Source organism: Somniosus microcephalus, chromosome 3 (genome assembly GCF_052327205.1).
Source record: "Somniosus microcephalus isolate GS21.2 chromosome 3, FLI_Smic_1.0, whole genome shotgun sequence".
Classification (NCBI taxonomy): domain Eukaryota; kingdom Metazoa; phylum Chordata; class Chondrichthyes; order Squaliformes; family Somniosidae; genus Somniosus; species Somniosus microcephalus.
The window spans coordinates 37,529,910-37,548,801 of NC_140989.1; the positions used below are offsets into that span (position 1 = coordinate 37,529,910).

Sequence of the window (18,892 nt, forward strand, 5' to 3'; positions counted from 1 at the left end):
AAATCAGGCATAATCTTATTGAATGACTGAGCAGGCTCGAGGGGCCAGATGGCCAACTCCTGCCCCCAATTCTCATGTTCTTATTGACATTTCTTCCAAAGCTGTTTTGTTTTGGCCTCGGTAGTGCAGTAAATTAAAACACTGTCCTTTTTCAAAATTTCCAGGGTTTTGTTTCTTTTTCATCTCAAATGTCCTTTCACCTCTGGAGCCTAACACCAAACCCATGCCTGTCGGGATGGAAGTTATCTCTAACAACTGGAAGGATCTTAAGGGAAACGATTTGACCGATTCCTAGGGTATAGGAGTCGATAGCACAAACTGTCCAGAGTTCAGCACTAATTGGCCAAAGAGAAATGACACAAGGGGAGGTCATTTTCACTTTCGGCGCAGGTCGACAACTGGCAGTGGGGGATCGGCAGCCCATTCCATTCCATGCCCTGCCCGTTCCGCACCCTGCCCGTTTCACACCTCGCCCGTTCCGCGCCCCGCCCATTCCGCGCCCCGCCCGTTTCACGCCCTGCCCACCCCACCCGCTTCACGTCCTGCCCATTCCGTGCCCCGCCCGTTCCGCACCCTGCCCGTTTCACACCTCGCCCGTTCCGCGCCCCGCCCATTCCGCGCCCCGCCCACCCCACCCGCTTCACGTCCCGCCCATTCCGCGCCCCGCCCATTCCGCGCCCCGCCCATTCCGCGCCCCGCCCACCCCACCCGCTTCACGTCCCGCCCATTCCGTGCCCCGCCCGTTCCATGCCAAAGCAAAGAAAACTAGGCCAGGGGCTTTTTGTATTTCCAAGGGTGCACCTCCGGCTCAGAATGTGCATGCCAATGATCCCCCTCATTTTTTTTTTGGGGGGGGGGGGGGTGGGTTCGCGGTCCCTTTAACAGTCTGCATGGCCCATTCAAAGTTTCGTGTATGCGCGAAACTTCACATTTGAAAAGCTGGTCCCGGGCTGCGCAGGACCACAGACAGCCGTGCAGCTTAGAGGGAAAGCTGGTGCACGCCATACTGCATGCGTTTTACAGCATAAATCGAATTTCTTGGGATTCAGAGAACTGGTTTGAAGACTGAGCCATTCATTTCCATGTACTTGACTCCCAGGGGCCTTTCTGTGGTGAATGCTGCACTGCTTTTACTGGTGCCGGTTGACTAAAGGCCAGACCACATACAGGCCAAGGTTCACAACTGGTTTAAGTTCACCATTTTAAGCTGAAGGTGAAGTCAATTCATAAAAAGTTAGCTGACCCCACCTACAACATCTGTCCCCGATTTGAATTCTGCTCTTGCTGCGTAGCCTCTGTGAACTTATGACACCTGAAAAGCCACAAAATGCTAGGGGAACATTTCTCACCAGCTGACCTCTAGCAAAGCGAACATTCATTTCATCAACAATATTAATCTTTCCCTTTCCTTCTGTCTATTTTCTCCCCATATTTGACAGCAATGGGTGCGCGGTTTCCGATCTGCCTTTGCTTCTTCCACAGCTCACCTCTCTCGTAGCCGCATTCCTTTTTACAGGCTCTTACATGTGCCCAGGTGTTTATTTTTTCCGAGGTTTACTGCACTACTTAATTTGTTTGGCTCCCAATTTCAGTGCAGCTTCAAATCCACTCAAAAGGAATGATAAAAATGGGAGTTTCACACAGGCAGCACTAGAGCCACCTAAATGAGTCAGGATATGGAGGAAAGATGGGACAGGCGGTCGGTCAGATCCTTTATGTTTGCCTAAAACGTTCTTCCCAAATGTGAACAGCAACAAAGATAAGGCAAAATACATCAAGAGGTAACACATACTGTGTATATTTAATGTTATTGTTATTGGGACGCATAACTCAATGGATAGGAAAACAGCTATTCCTTCATCCAGGTTGTCGTCCACCAGCCCCCCCCCCCGCTTCATAAATCATAGAATCACAGAATGATATAGCACAGAAGGAGACCGTTCGGCCCATCGTGCCTGTGCTGGCTCTTTGAAAGAGCTGTCGAATTAGTCCCACTCCCCCCTGCTCTTTCCCCATAGCCCTGCCAATTTTTTCCCTTCCAGTATTTGTCCAATTCTCTTTTGAAAGTTATTATTAAATCTGCTTCCACCGCCCTTTCAGGCAGTGCATTCCAGATCATAACAACTCGCCGTGTCAAATGTTTTTTCTTCATGTCACCTCTGGTTCTTTTGCCAATGACCTTAAATCACTGGTTAGGTCCCAGCTGGAATATTGTGTCCAATTCTGGTCACCACACTTTAGGAAGGATGCAAGGCCCCTCAGAGGGTGCGGAGGAGATTTACTAGAATGGTACCAGGGATGAGAGACTTCAGTTACGTGGAGAGACTGAAGCAGAGAAGTTTAAGGGGAGATTTGGTAGGGGTGTTCAAGGTCATGAATGAATTTGATAGAGTAAATAAGGAGAAGCTGTTTCCAGTGGCAGGAGGGTCGGTAACCAGAGGACACAGATTTAATGTAATTGGCAAAAGAATCAGAGGAGCGAGGAGGAGAATTTTTTTTTACGCAGCGAGTTGCTATGAGATTCAATATTAACTTTCAAAAGGGAATTGGATAAATACTTGAAGGGGAAAAACTAGCAGAGCCATGGGGAAAGGGCAGGGAAGTGGGACTAAATGGATAGCTCTTTCAAAGAGTCAGTACAGGCACGATGGGCTGAATGGCCTCTTTCTGTGCTGTATCATTCGATGATTCTCGAACAAGGCTTCTTTGTGGAACTCTGCACACAACCACTTAAGGCAGCAGAACAGACAAGGTGTGATGCCACGTGAAGCCTTCCCTTCAGCACCTTCACTCCAGACAACAGGGACCTGTTTACTGGTCTTATTTATAAAGAGCAATAATGGGGGAGGGAGAGGCAGGGGTACAGGGGTCCTCCCAGGTTCACATCAAGTATCATACTCCTGTATTTTTAAAAAACTGCAAAAACCTTGACATGAGTTTCTATGAGACCGGATCAACCACAGCAATATTGGATTGCCAACATGGGTGCTTCGAAGACATTGCTATAGAGCCCAGAGCACAAGTTGAAAAAGCAAGATCTTTAAAGAAAAGGTCAGAGGTGAGGGATGAACTGTTTGGGTGTGTAGTTAGTAGCGATGGTATTTACCTGTACCACTGCATTGCCTAAACTGTGCATATTTACCTATAAATGACAGCATCTTGGAGCTTCAGACAAGGGCTATAAACAATTCTCTCAATATTTAGGATGTTATCTAAACCCTATAAATGTGTTGAGGCTTTGTGATTCCCTCCTTTCCACCGGTGATTGTGAGGCTATTTTAACCAAAGACAATATAGAAAACAAGCAAACCAAATTATGATCGCAATGCAGCAAAAGCCCATCAAAATTAACATTTTTAATGGACGTGTTTGCTCAAAGGGGGCACTTGCTCAGTGGCTGATTCAGTCTTTATACAGCCTCCAGGTTTTCACTCGTGAAAATCATTTTGCTGACAACTGGAGTCTTCACGTAAAGTGACTTCAACTGTAATTACTTGGGTTGAGCGAGGCTCTGGGACAATTAAAATTCATGAAACAGCTGCATCAGGAATTCAAAATTACTGTTTCATTCAAACATTCAACTTAGGAAAAAAATGTCAAAAGATTTCATAGAGGAACCAAACGGCAGAGAGGCAATAATCTAAAGCGAGCCGAAGAGGAAATACCAAAGGCTTTAAAAAATGAAAGATCGATTCGATTAAAAAAAGAGCAGGGAAAAACAAAAACCAGGTTTGCAACACCATCGCTCTCCTAATTTTTAATTAGCGTAAGAGTGAAACGTTAAATCTGAGCAGCGATTAACAGTAAAAACACTGCAATGTCTGGGCCCCCAGATCTAATGTCATATTCTCAGCAGGTCACCGCATTCCCCACAGTCCAGGTTTTAAGACCATTACTCTAACCAAAGCAATGACACAAGATTTCCTCATGCTGCCACTTGTTTGTTTATTTTTTTTAACAAGACACCTATTTGTGCTACTTACCCACACGGAAGTTCTGCGCTGTCAGAGTGTCGGCGGCATGGCCATTTTCACTAATAAGGGTGGTGGTGTTCCCCTGTTGGCAGCTGTTGTGGCACTTTCCTTTCGTGCACGTCACTTTGCAGATGGTGGGCGTGAAGACCACCTTGATACGGCCCGTGTGGTTTCCGACTGCAAGCGGAGGCACAATGAAGGAGAAAAACAGAGCGATCAACTTGATATCCATCGATTTCGCTTGCAAAAAAAATAGTAGTGCTGGGGGTGGAGGGGAAGGGGTGGTGGGGGGCGGGGGGGGGGGGGAAGAAGAGGTAATGACGACTGCTGCCTATCCCGCTATCCAGAAGCGTCTCTGAAACGGGAGAAGGAAGCTCGGCAAACAGAACTCCGGGATGCACTCCAACCAACTTTTGAAGTCAAAGCAGCAGAAGAGGATTAGTAATTATAGAGCTGCGCTTTCTTCTGACTCAGACAAAGGGCACGACAGCTTCAGTGCAGAAACCTGACAGGCAGAAGCAGCGTGAAAAGAACGGCTGTGCACCTAAGGGTGAATAAACATTTGTTTTCACCCGCATATTCCTGCTGCTTTGCTCTTGTCGATATTAAGTCATTTGCAGCTAACCCCTGGAAATGTTTTAGGCATGCCGCACGTCTGAAAACATCTGTCTCAAATATCTGGCACTCCGGCCCAAACCTATCAAACTCCATGATGCAGCTGCTTGGGCCATTTCACAGCTTCTTGGCAAAACCTCTCCCTACAGCTCCTCAAGTTATACATTCAGACTGAGGCCAGCAATTGCTTGCAAGCCAGGAGTAAAATAAGTGCAAACTGTTCAAGGTGATTCACCATCGAGCTTAAAATTCAGCTTTATAAATTACTCTGGAGCAGGACAAAGTACAGTATTTCCAGGAAAGGGCAGACTTGAAACAGTGTGTGAATCAACGTATGTCTTATGCAAACTACTTCAATTTCCTGTTTTTTGTTGCATTTTAACGTGCAACATTGCCCAATTCATATGTGTCACTTGTGTTCTTTTAGCCCAAAAGGATAAACGTCTTTTCTCCCCAGGTACTTTTACACTTAACCTTAGCTGTTGGGTGAAGGCGGGGGGAGGCAACACCTAAAGCTATCTCTGCATTTTGCTTCCCTACATTTCTATACAGTCCAGTGCCTCCTCTTTCCTCTGAGTCCATTGGAAGCCAATTCTGAAAACAGGGCCGACTGAAGGGCCTACCAGAGCACAGAAGCACGGTGTGTGTGTGTGTGTGTGTGTGTGTGTGTGTGTGTGTGTTTTAGTGGATGCCCCATGCAATGGCTCACGGGGAACTGGAGGGTACACTGTTTCAGAAAGGTGTGATGGAAAAAGTGTTAGACTTCGAGGAAGTACACATTAGACATGAGACTTTTAATATTACTAACAAATTGTCTGTGGCTTGGTAGAACTGGAGTCTCTCTGCAGTGCAGGCTGGGGAGCTGGGAGATGCAAAAACTGAGGCGCTACAGCACCAACACTGGAAGGAGGGTGTAATTACACCTACAGAGAGGCCAACCGAACACAGCGCTGTCAGTGTGGCTCTGATCCCATCATTGTGCTCTCTATCCACTCACCTAGTAAGTTGTCTTACAAAATCAAGCTGCTGGATAAGAATGCTCTTCAAAAGTAACCTTGCAGCATCGCTGTGCTTTGCACGTAGTACCAGTTGTGATTTTATGGGAACAGTCCCTACACTCCCCACTGTTTACACACTAATAGAGAGCAAAAGACTTGCATTTATATAGCGCCTTTCACGACCACAGAACGTCTCAAAGCGCTTTACAGCCAATGAAATACTTTTGCAGTGTAGTCACTGTTGTAATGTGGGAAACGCAGTAGCCAATTTGCGCACAGCAAGCTCCCACAAACAGCAATGTGATAATGACCAGATAATCTGTTTTTGTTATGTGGAGTGAGGGATAAATATTGGCCAGGACACTGGAGATAACTCCCCGGCTCTTCTTCGAAAAAGTGCCATGGGATCTTTTACGTCCACCTGAGAGCGCAGATGGGGCCTCGGTTTAACATCTCATCCGAAAGACAGCCCCTCCAACAGTGCAGCACTCCCTCAGCACTGCACTGGAGTGTCAGCCTAGATTTATGTGCGCAAGTCCCTGGAGTGGGACTTGAACCCACAACCTTCTGACTCAGAGGCGAGAGGTACCGAGCTCTGTATGTTTAGTAGAGACTGGATCTCAGACATTAGGGTAAATTATAAGGGTAACTTTCTGACTTTTCATGCCCAGCGGGTACGCTCACCCACAGCATCACATGTTGGAAATTTGAGAACACAGTGGGCAACTTTCTGACCATCAGCTCAAATTGACAGATACTCACGCGCAGCGCACATCCAAATTTTCAATATGCGCTCAAGCCTGGGAGGGCAAAGTTGGAAAATTACCCATTGAAACTCTGATGGAACATAACAAATTTTCAGCCATGTAGATTAGTACAATTTACATTGTGATGTTTGAGTGAGTCACTTGTCGATTGGTGCCTTGAGTTAACACCTTGAACTGATGTAGCGTTGGCTGAGTGCAGGCACTCTCCCGAGAGTCAGATGGAGTCCGGTTCAAGACCCACTCCACAGACTTGAGCACACAATCTAGGCTGACATTTCAATGCAGTACTGAGGGAGTGCTGCGCTGTCGGAAGTGCCGTCTTTTGGTTGTGACATTAAACCCTGTCTGCCCTCTCAGGTGGATGTTAGGCATCCCTTGGGACTATTCAAGGAAGAGCAGGGGAGTTCTCCCCAGTGTTCTCATAAGCAACGTCACTAAATCAGATTGTCTGGTCATTTATCTCATTGCTGTTTGTGGGGCCGTGCTGTGTGCAAATTGGCTGCTGCAATTCCCCACACAGTGGCTACACCTCAAAAGTACTTCTTTGGCTGTGAAGCGCTTTAGGACGTCCGGAGGATGTGAATTGCACTATATAAATGCAAGTTCTTTCTTTCTAGGTCGGTGAGTTTGAAAGAAAACAGGTGCAGCAGCAATTTCACTGCAGAAGCAGCTGAGTCTAAAAGACACGTACGTACACTGTGTAGAGTTAAGCTGACCAGTAGTACACATATCATACTGTGGCACTTAGTACGTGAGCCACATATCATTTTATACAACTGCCGATGGCTTCAGAAACTGGAATGTTAGCACTCGGTTCCTCTGGCACAAACAAAACTTGATCAGTCTCTCAAATATTGGCCCCCACCATACTGGACCAGCTTACACCATGGCCACATGACATAACACAGGCACAGACCTCTGATTGGAATGTCTGTAGAGATGTGCTGTAGCAAAGAAAATTCTAATGTAGTAAGTTTAATCATTTTGCTTGCAAATGTCATCATTTTTAATGCCTTTATTAAGTTACAAACGTAAGCACCAGTGACAAGTCCTCACTACGCCAAGGTCAACTGGGGGGGCAAAGGCTTCTTTTCTCCACTACCAACCATCTCCTCAAACCCCGCTGCCCTACCTCCTTCGCCACCACCTCCAACAACAAGTGTCAAGAGCTGGTGGGTCTCTCTGTCCCTAAAATTAAGACCGTCCATTCATCTGCCTCATCTTCATCTTCCCTCTTCTCCTTGCCCACCAAGCCAAAGCTTCTCCGAGGCTTCCCCCCGCCACCCCCCACGGCCTCACTTTCAACTGGCATCTCCGCATCCAATTTTTTTTTTCTGATCGTGCCTTTGTGAAGTGACTTTAGATATTTTCTGTGGTGTTATATACATGTAAGTTGCTGTTGAGACAATTCAGAACCATTTTGAATTCAATGTGCACGGTTTGTGAGCACAAATTTTTAATTTGTCTGACATTTAAATGGCAAGAAGCAAGTAAGTTGACCAGACTGAAATATAGGCATGAGATACATCCTAAATCAACATCACTAAATCAGATTATCTGGTCATGATCACATTGCTGTTTGTGGGATCTTGCTGTGTGCAAGTTGGCTGCCGTGTTTCCTACATTACAACAGTGACTGCTCTTCAAAAAGTACTTCATTGGCTGTAAAGCACTTTGGGACGTCCTGAGGTCGTGAAAGGCGCTATAGAAATGCAAGTTTTTTTTTCTATTGAAGACCATCGGTGCAGAATAATATAAAAGATATGTAAAATTAATTTAAAAAAACAAGCTCCATATGGCTCCACTGAACATCTGATTTTTCTCACTTACAGCACATGGAAAATCTCAAGCAACAAAGTGCAGCCGTCTCTATGTAAACTGGAACAATGGACTCACACCTTTGCCTGAGTCAAGAGGCCAGGGGTTCAAGCCCACTCCAGGTGGGATTTGGGCAGATGAGTAGTGAGGCGAGTTTGGAAACTCACCCTCTGCCCCAGAAATCAGGCCCGGGACGTTTGAACTCCCAGGCCTCAATTTAATCCCGCCAGCCCAGTCCCCTCCCATTCCAGGCAGGAAGTCGGCGGGAGAGGTCAGGGGGGGGAAAATCACACAATCCAGGGCCGCCCAACCGTACCCAGTAGGCGGCAGGATTGGCTTCGGGGACCATCCCGCGGGAGTCTCACATTTGGGAAGGGAGGGGGAGGCCTAAGCATTCCTCGTGGAGCCCGGAGAAGCACTCTTGCTCTCCCTGGCCCCACAAAGTGAAGAGAGGGTTCTCCATACAACTCTTAACTGCGCAAAAAAGCAACCCATTACATTTAAATAAACAACCCTCTTTAATGGTCATTAGGCCTCTTTAGCTCTATAAACATATCAGTAACTCATGGAAAGTTGCTGATAGTTTCGTAGATGTAAGATAACAATCCCCGCTTCTGAACTACCCAGAGTTATCACGAGGTTTAAGCAATTAAAAATATAGCAGCAGCCAAGAATCAGCACAAAACATACAGAGTACTGTCCGTGATCTAATAAGTGATTAGAGAATCAGCTGTTCTTCTCTAATTGCTATGCATATTAACAGTAAGTGTTTCTTGTCGGCCCACTGGTACTGCCACAACTTTCAATAACCCTTTCTTCATTTCCTTCCAAGTGCATTTGTATGTCTGCCACTTATTTCCCCCGAGGCTCTAGTTTTCAGCAAGCAAGCATTAAATGGGGCGGGCCTAGGACTTTCGGAACAAAACACTACAAAGGGAGCTTGGTGCACTGTACATTCCAAACTAATGAATGGGGGAACGCAGAGCAGACGCTGAAAGCTTCAGTTTGTTCCATAAACGAGGGGGCTGACGTCAAGGTCCTGAGGTAATTGGTGAAGGTCTTGCTCAGAAGTGGAATAAACTCTATGAGCCCAGGGTGCATTCTGTTTATACCACAGGTAAAGATTTGAACACACAACTTACAACAACAAAAACTTGTGACATGAATCTTGTCATTCATGTGGAAATGACTTATCAAGTAATACTGGGCGGCCTGCTGGTGGCGCTGTCCAGGGAGAGTATAAATACTCGGGCATGGGCCCAGCTTGCTCAGGACATTCTTTAACAGGAACTAGTGAAGGACACAATGAGATCTCCATGTTGAAAAACAGCTGATCAAGTGAAAATGAGGAGTTATTAGAGTGCCAATAGGACTGGCGTAGAACTGGTATTTACTTGTTTTGTTGAAGTAGTTTTGGGTTCTGGTTAAAAGTAGTTTACTTGAAGTTTTAAGTGATTTCTGATATGGTTATGGGACTTTGTATATAGTGGTGTTATTTAGTGTTAAACCTTGTTTAATACTCAGACCAAATGCCTAGTAGTTTTCTTACGTCAACTTGCATTTCTATAAGTGCCTTTAACGTAATAAAACATCCCAAGGAGCTTCACAGGCGTGTTATCAAACAAAGTTTGACACCGAGCCACATAAAGCGATATTAGGGCAGATGAACAAATGCTTGATCAAAGAGGTAGGTTTTAAGGAGCGTCTTAAAGGAGGAGAGAGAGGCAGAGATGGAGAGGATAAGGGAGGGAATTCTAGAGCTAAGGGCCTAGGCAGCTGAAGGCACGGCCGCCAATGGTGGAGTGATTAAAATCGGGGATGCGCAAGAGGCCAGAATTGGAGGAGCACAGAGATCTCAGAGGGTTGTAGTGCTGAAGGAGGTTACAGAGATAGGGAGGGATTTGAAAACCAGGATAAAAATATTAATATCGATGTGTTGCTGGACTGGGAGCCAATGTAGGTCACAGGGGTGATGGGTGAACGGGACTTGGTGCGAGTTAGGATACGGGCAGCAGAGTTTTGGATGAGCTCCAGTTTATGGAGGGTGGAAGAAGGGAGGCCGGCCAGGAGTGCGTTGGAATAGTCGAGTCTAGAAGTAACAAAGGCATGGATGAGTGTTTCAGCAGATGAGCTGAGGCGGGGCAGAGACGTTACGGAGGTGGAAGGAAGCAGTCTTGGTGATGTAACGACTACGTGGTGGGAAGCTATAAAATAGTCACTAAAAGTTACCACTTTGCGAAACCTGATGGGTCCCGAGCTGCTGAAAGCATGGAACTGTTGTGCCGAGGTGGGCAACTGGTCAAGGATGCATAGCATGGGATAAGGTTAGATACGTATCATGCAATTTTATTTGATTTATTCTTTGGAGCATCAGGGAGAAATGCATTGAACCTTTTCTCAGATTGACACCTTTTAAAAAGATCAAATATTGTCAAGGAGGGAAATTGAGGGTTAGAGAGATATTAATACTACTGCCTGATTTTCTTTCCATGGGACATGAAATCTTTCTTATCGGGAAAGACTGAACAGGCTGGGGCTTTTTTCTCTACAAAAGAGATGACTGAGGTTGAGCAGGTTGGGCCTTTACTCATTGGAGTTTAGAAGAATGAGAGGGGATCTTATTGAAACATATAAGATTCTGAAGGGGCTCGACAGGGTAGATGCAGAGAGGATGTTTCCCCTTGTGGGGGAATCAAGAACTAGGGGGCATAGTTTCAGAATAAGGGGAAACCCTTTTAAATCGGAAATGAGGAGGAATTTCTTCTCTCAGAGGGTCGTGAATCTTTGGAATTCTCTTCCCCAGAGAGCTGTGGAGGCTGGGTCATTGAATATATTTAAGGTGGAGATAGACAGATTTTTGAATGATAAGGGAGTCAAGGGTTATGGGAAGCGGGCAGGGAAGTGGAGTTGAGGCCAAGATTAGATCAGCCATGATCTTATTGAATGGCGGAGCAGGCTCGAGGGGCCAACTGGCCTACTCCTGCTCCTACATCTTTAAGATTGTGAAAGGGTTTGATAGGGTAAACGTAGAGAAGATGTTTCCACTTGTTGGGGAGGCCAAAACTAGGGGCCATAAATATAAGATAGTCACTAATAAATCCAATAGGGAATTCAGGAGAAACGTCTTTTACCCAGAGAATGGTTAGAATGTGGAATGTACTACAGGAAACTCTTTTTTATCCGGCACCAACGGGACCGGCGTGGTGCCGGTTTATCAAAGTCCGGATTACAGAGAGGTATAATAAAAGGTACGAGAGCTCCGTACACAGCAACAAATCCAGGCTTCCCTGTTGCTTAGCAACAGGTGCAGGAACTCCGGCCACAAGATCCAAGCGTCCCTGTTGCTTAGCAACAGGTGCAGGAACCGGCCACAAGATCCAAGCGTCCCTGTTGCTTAGCAACAGGTGCAGGAACCCGACCACAAGATCCAGGAACGGCCACTAATATGAATTAAAACTTACCTGAACCTACTCCTGAATTTTGCCGGTTAACAGAGATTTCCGGTGCCGGTAAATCGAGAGTTTCCTGTACCACAAGTAGCTCAGGGATAGATTTAAGGGGAAGCTAGATAAACGCACGAGGGAGAAAGGAAAAGGAGGTTATGCTGATAGGGTTAGATGAAGAGGGGTGGGAGGAGGCTGAAGTGGAGCACGGACCAGTTGGGCCGAATGGCCTGCTTCTGTGCTGTAAATTCTATGTCATTCTGTGGCCGAGGCATAGGAACTGAGTGTTCCTTAAAATAGGGGATCAACTAGTGATGTTGGAAGAGGGGACATGATGCAATATACTGTACAGTGGACTCTGAATGAAGTGGGCTTGATGAGACAAATGGGCTCTGGAATTTCTCGTATATGGTCAGTGGAAGGAACAGGTTGAATGCCTCACTTCAGTTCCATGCTTTAAGTCCTTACTTTATGATTCACTAAGAACGGATATCAATTTAGTTTATGTCATGAAGAACCTGAGGCGACATTGAAGAAGCATTTTTATTTTATTGGAGTACTGTGCATAGTTTTGGTCTCCTTATCTAAGGAAGGATATACTTGCCTTGGAGGCAGTGCAACGAAGGTTCACTAGACTGATCCCTGGGATGAGAGGGTTGTCCTATGAGGAGAGATTGTGTAGAATGAGCCTATACTCTCTGGAGTTTAGAAGAATGAGAGGTGATCTCATTGAAACATAACACATTCAGAGAGGGCTTGACAGGGTAGATGCTGAGAGGTTGTTTCCTCTGGCTGGAGTGTCTAGAACTAAGGGGGCATAGTCTCAGGATAAGGGGCCGGCCATTTAAGACCGAGATGAGGAGGAATTTCTTCACTCAGAGGATTGTGAATCTTTGGAATTCTCTACCCCATAGAGCTGTGGGTGCTCAGTCCTTGAGTATATTCAAGGCTGAGATTGATAGATTTTTGGACTCTAAGGGAATCGAGGGATATGGGGATCTGGCGGGAAAGTGGAGTTGAGATCGATGATCAGCAATGATCTTATTGAATGGTGGAGCAGGCTCGAGGGGCCATAAGGCCTACTCCTGCTCCTATTTCTTATGTTCTTAAGCATTTATGATAGAAAGACAGACACTAGCTCGTAGAAATCCCCGAGGTTCTGTGTACATGTATCATTGTTGAAACTCCCCAATCTAAATGACTACCTGAAAGCCACATAGAAAATATTGGATGGCTGGGAGTGAATTGTAAAGTTGTAATTGAATCAAGGGAATCAGATGAAGTCATAAACAACTAAATTGAAGACTAAGCATTTTATAATAGTTGAGCCCATGATTAGATTACAGCTCTGTATCTTGCACCTTGCCAACTGTCGCTTTTTAAAAACAAATATATAATGTTTCATTTTAGTGTGGGCTCTATGTTCCACTATTAAGATTTGTTTTCATTGGCAGTAGCTGACAGCATACATTATCTCACTGATTTGTAGTGATGGTCATTAAAGGATATTCTGTCTTGTGATGTTGAAAAGAACATTAAATACAGGGCCATGGATGGTTGGGATTGGGTAAATAAGGCTGCAATTTACTTTCGGGATTCAGATTACATCATATACCACAAGAACAAAATTTGAGTGATTCATCAGCATCCTCTAAACCCAAGGATTAAATTACAGGCTCACTCCTACTCTCTGCTATCTATCATTTTTTTTGTAATATACATTATGGGCTGAAAGAAAGAGAGACTTGCGCCTTCCAGGACGTCCCAATGCGATTTACAACCAATTAATTACTTTTGCAGTGTAGTTACTGTGGTAATGTAGAAAAGGTGGCAGCTAATTTGCACACAGCGAGGTCCCACCAACATCAATAAGGTTTTCTTCATGTTATATGAAATATCTCCAGCACTGCTCCAATGTGAACTGTTTTATAAGAGACACAGAGGCACCAGTAAGACTAACAATCTCTTTCAATATTGAGCCATCCTTTCCGCTTTAGTTATGTACATTCGTTAATAGGCGACAGGAGGTGATAGCAACATAGAAATGCTTCGCGCTTCCTTTTTCCTCTATTTAACCAAGTTTTCACTAGACTGGTTCCTGGGATGAGGGGATTGCCCTATGAGGAGAGATTGAGTAGACTAGGCCTGTATTCCTTAGAGTTTAGAAGAATGAGAGGTGATCTCATTACTCAATCTCTCCTCATAGGGCAATCCCCTCATCCCAGGAACCAGTCTAGTGAAAACTTGGTTAAATAGAGGAATGACGTATGAGGAGAGATTGTGTCGATTGGACTTATACTCACTGGAGTTTAGAAGATTGAGAGGGGATCTCATCGAAACCTATAATATTCTGTCAGGCCTGGACAGACTAGATGCAGGAAGGATGTTTCTGATGGCCGGGGAGTCCAGAACCAGGGGTCATAGTCTAAGGATAAGGGGTAAGCCATTTAGGACTGAAATGAGGAGGGATTTCTTCACCCAGAGAGTGGTGAACCTGTGGAGTTCTCTGCCACAGAGGGCAGTGGAGGCCAGTTCATTAAATATATTCAAAAAAGAGTTGGATATATTTCTTAAGGCTAAAGGGATCAAGTGATATGGGGAGAAGGCAGGGACAGGGTACTGAATTTGGATGATCAGCCATGATCTCATTGAATGGCGGAGCAGGCTCGAGGGGCCGAATGGCCTACTCCTGCTCCTATCTTCTATGTTTCTATGAAACATAGTCAATTTTTAAGGGGCTTGATAGGGTTAATACTGGGGAAACGTTTCCCCTGGCTGGGGAATCTAGAACACGGGGTTCACAGTCACTCAATAAGGGGTCGGCCATTGAGGACTGATGAGGAGAAATTTCTTCACTTAAAGGGTTGTGAATCTTTGGAATTCTCTACCCCAGAGGGCTGTGGATGCTCAGTCGTTGAGTATATTCAAGACCGAGGTCGATAGATTTTTGGGAACTAAGGGAATTAAGGGATATGGGGATAGTGCGGGAAGGTGGAGTTGAGGTAGAAGATCAGCCATGATCTTGTTGAATGGTGGAACAGGCTCGAAGGGCCAAATGGCCGACTCCTGCTCCTATTTCTTATGTTCTTATGTTCAATGAAAATAAATGGGCCAACACCTCATTTAAAATAGCAAGCAAAGCAATTGCATTCTGCTTTTCATAGGCTAACATCACACAGCACGATTTCATCCCATTAATTAATTAGCCTATTGTGATTCATAATGACTTAATATCTAAACTGACCATGTTTTCGAAAGCATTTGATCTAATAAACCTAGCTGGCATCTCAACACAAATTCAGCTTATTTCTAATAATATACAAAAAATGCTACTTTTCACAAAGAGAACCATTTAACGTTTTGTGTTTGTAAGGAAAGGTATTTTCCAGTTAAACGGATTTATCCATGAAATTAGTATGTAAATTAAACCTAATTAGTATGAAAAAGACAGAAAGACTTGCATTTATATAGCATCTTTCACGACCACTGGACGTCCCAAAGCGCTTTACAGCCAATGAGGTACTTTTTGAAGTGTAGTATGATTTATTAATAATTACCCATAATAGACCAATATGTTCAAGTTTCATAAAAACTGAACAAATGAATTGGTGTTGACAATAACACTTCTAATTAATTATGAAATACACTACAACAAACTTTGTTTTTAAACAGTATGTTGTGGTCATAATGCATAGTGTCGCCAGATGTGTGAGGGGTTGGCTTAGAATACAGTTTGTGTGTAAACTGGAGACTGAATTTGAGGACAGTAAAAATATCAGAGATTTGACTGCTTCCAGGAAGGCGTTTGAGTGATTACAGTTTGAACTGTAGATGTAGAAATTACCAATATATATGTTGGGCAGCCTTCTCAGCCTCAACCGAGCATTTCCCATTCTTTGAAGATGATCCCTCTCTCAAATTTGATCCACCACGGCGATTACACTATGAATAGCGAGCTTGCTGCACATATGGTGTCGTGTATTTATCACATGAATGCACTTTGATGTGGGCACAGTAACAAAATGGCTCACACCCAAGGACAGCTGTTCATGAGTCATCTACTCTGCCTGATGTCACAGACCTCACTGCTAATGTAGATGGCTACTTTCATGGAATGTCAGGAAGTATAAAAAAGCTGTCAATCGCCAATCTACAGAAGCATTCCACATCTGTTTCCCATACTGGTGCAGCACCATGTTGCCACTCCAATGATGGAATAAAAATGTAATACACAGGCAACAACATAGCCACCAGTAGCAGGAGTCATTTCTATATTCCACGTAGTCACACATGCCTATATTATCTGTTACCCTTATAAACCTCAATCTCCTGTTTTCTAAGTGTATATGAGATATTGCCTACATGAAAGTGTTCTTTGGAAAACCTCTATTTGCTTGGCAAAGGAAAAGAGTTTTAACACAATGTACAATGATATCCTTCAGTATGATTTATATCTATAGGCTGTAAGAAAAATGTGCCTCTTTAAATTGCCAGTATGTGTCATCCTTACTTAGTTTAAATAAGGATGAAATACATTCATGTCCCTCTGCAGTGCAAAGATTTTTAAACTCTTACTTCTTACTGCAATTAGTTTTTCTAAATAATTGGTCCAACCTACCCAGCTGTTCCTGACTCAATCCCAGATCAGACACAACAGTGAGTCTATTGTGTCCGTCACTATCCCAGGTGCTGCCCGGAGTCAGACTACAGATGGGCACCTGGAATACCCTCAGCCCACCCAAACTACCAGATCTTGGGGAAGGTGGGGACTGACTGGGGGTGGGGACTGACTGGGGGTGGGGACTGACTGGGGGTGGGGTGGTGCGAGGAAATAAGAATGAAAGGCCGTGACAAATGCAGGATGGAAATAACCCACTTATTTGAAACTTTGCCATCAAAAGGGCAATGCTGGAAATATGAACAATCGGTTAGGGGAAAAAAACAACAAAAAATTGTTGCGGCAAAGCTTAGATATTAAAATACTAAAATTTTAAAAGAACAAACTTACAATGGTATAATCATTCTTAGTATGATGTAGTTCCCCTGAATACATCGTGAGCTTCAGATTACTATTAAGTACAAATGCAACAATCACTGCAAAAAAAGCAAGTGAAAGATCGTTTTATAGGGCTTCTATTGTTACTTAATAGTGTTCCTCAATAAAACTCGATCAAAAGAAGTTGTGTTACTGTCGGGTGTTTGGCTGGAAAAATAATTGGTGGGAGGTGAAGAAACGGAAGTGTTTTGTTGCCAAGTTCTTGTTATATCAGATAACTGGAGAGGACATCAGTTATTAGACAATAAGGAGGACACCTCCCATCTGGGACCTCCTTTTGTTCCTTAGATACAGTGAAGAAGAAAGTTGCCCCATCAACATGAAGCGAGAAAATCAAAAGGGACTGCCAACTGATCTAGACATTAGAGAAAACATATTAATCGACCATTTCGACAGAGTGCCAAAAGAGGCACACTGGTCAAAGTGTCATTTTTGGCATCGTAATTCATAGAAACATAGAAGATAGGAGCAGGAGTAGGCCATGCGGCCCCTCGAGCCTGCTCCGCAATTCAATGAGATCATGGCTGATCATCCAAATTCAGTACCCTGTCCCTGCCTTCTCTCCATATCCCTTGATCCCTTTAGCCTCAAGAAATATATCTAACTCCTTCTTGAATATATTTAATGAATTGGCCTCTACTGCCTTCTGTGGTGGAGAATTCCACAGGTTCACCACTCTCTGGGTGAAGAAATTCCTCCTCATCTCTGTCCTAAATGGCTTACCCCTTATCCTTAGACTGTGACCCCTGCTTCTGGACTCCACAGCCATCGGGAACATCCTTCCTGCATCTAGTCTGTCCAGTCCTGTTAGAATTTTATAAGTTTCAATGAGATCCCCTCTCATTCTTCTAAACTCCAGCGAGTATAAGCCCAATCGACCCAATCTCTCCTCATACGTCATTCCTGCCATCCCAGGTATCAGCCTGGTGAATCTTCACTGCACTCCTTCCATGGCAAGAACATCCTTCCTCAGATAAGGCGACCAAAACTGCGCACAATACTCAAGATGTGGTCTCACCAAGGCCCTGTACAAATGCAGCAAGACATCCTTGTTCCTGTACTCGAACCCTCTCGCTACGAAGGCCAACATACCATTTGCCTTCTTAACCGCCTGCTGCACCTGCATGCTTACCTTCATCGACTGGTGCACAAGGACACCCAGGTCTTGTTGCACTTCCCCTTCTCCCAATCTATTGCCATTCAGATAATAATCTGCCTTCCTGTTTTTGACACCAAATTCGGTTCGCATTTACCAGATTGTGTCCAATAATATTATTTACAGTGACTTTTTCTTCCCGGTTTGATTCCCTTATCTCCCGAAGGGTGCTGGAAAAAGCACAAAAGTGCTTATAACCTTACACTTGCTTCCTTGCCTAAGGGAAAGGCTCTCGCTGACACCATTTTGTGCAGAGATTTTGCTTTCAGGAGTTTGCAGGTGATCTCTGCAACCTCGGAAGCCACTCTCACTACTTTGCAAGTCACTCTCACTACATTGGAGGCTTGTGCCTCTGATCTCCACTTTACCTGGCATCTATCAGCCTTAACTAAATGGGCTTTCTTCATGGGTGAGCCTAAAAAGTGAGTGTAAGCAAACCTTTTGAAAATAGAGGGATGAGGAGAGAGCAGGGGAGCATCACTGTCAAGCCTGATCTTATTCTCTCCTGATGTTCACACATGAACATTTCCCTCCAGGGGTCACTGGACCCAAATGAGAAGCATTGAACCATGACGAATTTCCCCTCCCTTGCCCAAGGACAATTGTGGCTAAAAATTGTAGAAAAAAACAATGGGATTTTCAGACTGAGCATTAGACATTGGATTTCCCAATAACATAGCGGCAAATGAGTCACTTGGCATAGTTCACATAGTGGTTCTTGTGAACAGAGCAGTGATTTTTTTTTACTAGAAGGATGAGCTCCTTTTTAATATTGCGACAGGAAATGTAAAAATAGTCAGCTGAAATGTGAATTAAAATTGAAAGAAAGAATTATGAACATAAGAAATAGGAGCAGGAGTAGGCTATACGACCCTCGAGCCATTCAATAAGATCGTGGCTGATCTTCTACCTCAACTCTACTTTCCCGCCCGATCCCCATATCCTTTGATTCCCTTAGTGCCCAAAATCTATCGGTCTCTGTCTTGAATATACTCAACAACTGAGCCTCCCCAGCCCGCTGGGGTAGAGAATTCCAAAGATTCACCACCCTCTGAGTTAAGAGAT

At 44.5% G+C, this 18,892-nt stretch overlaps 1 protein-coding gene across 1 annotated transcript in view; it reads right to left on the reverse strand.

The window, feature by feature from the left end:
* The window catches only part of ltbp1 (latent transforming growth factor beta binding protein 1), a 580,062-nt gene that overhangs the window by 333,351 nt on the left and 227,819 nt on the right, over window positions 1-18,892 (reverse strand). Inside the window, 1 exon segment of the mRNA XM_085980097.1 lies at window positions 3,984-4,151. Within this exon segment, the coding sequence (XP_085836223.1) occupies window positions 3,984-4,151 (168 nt within the window).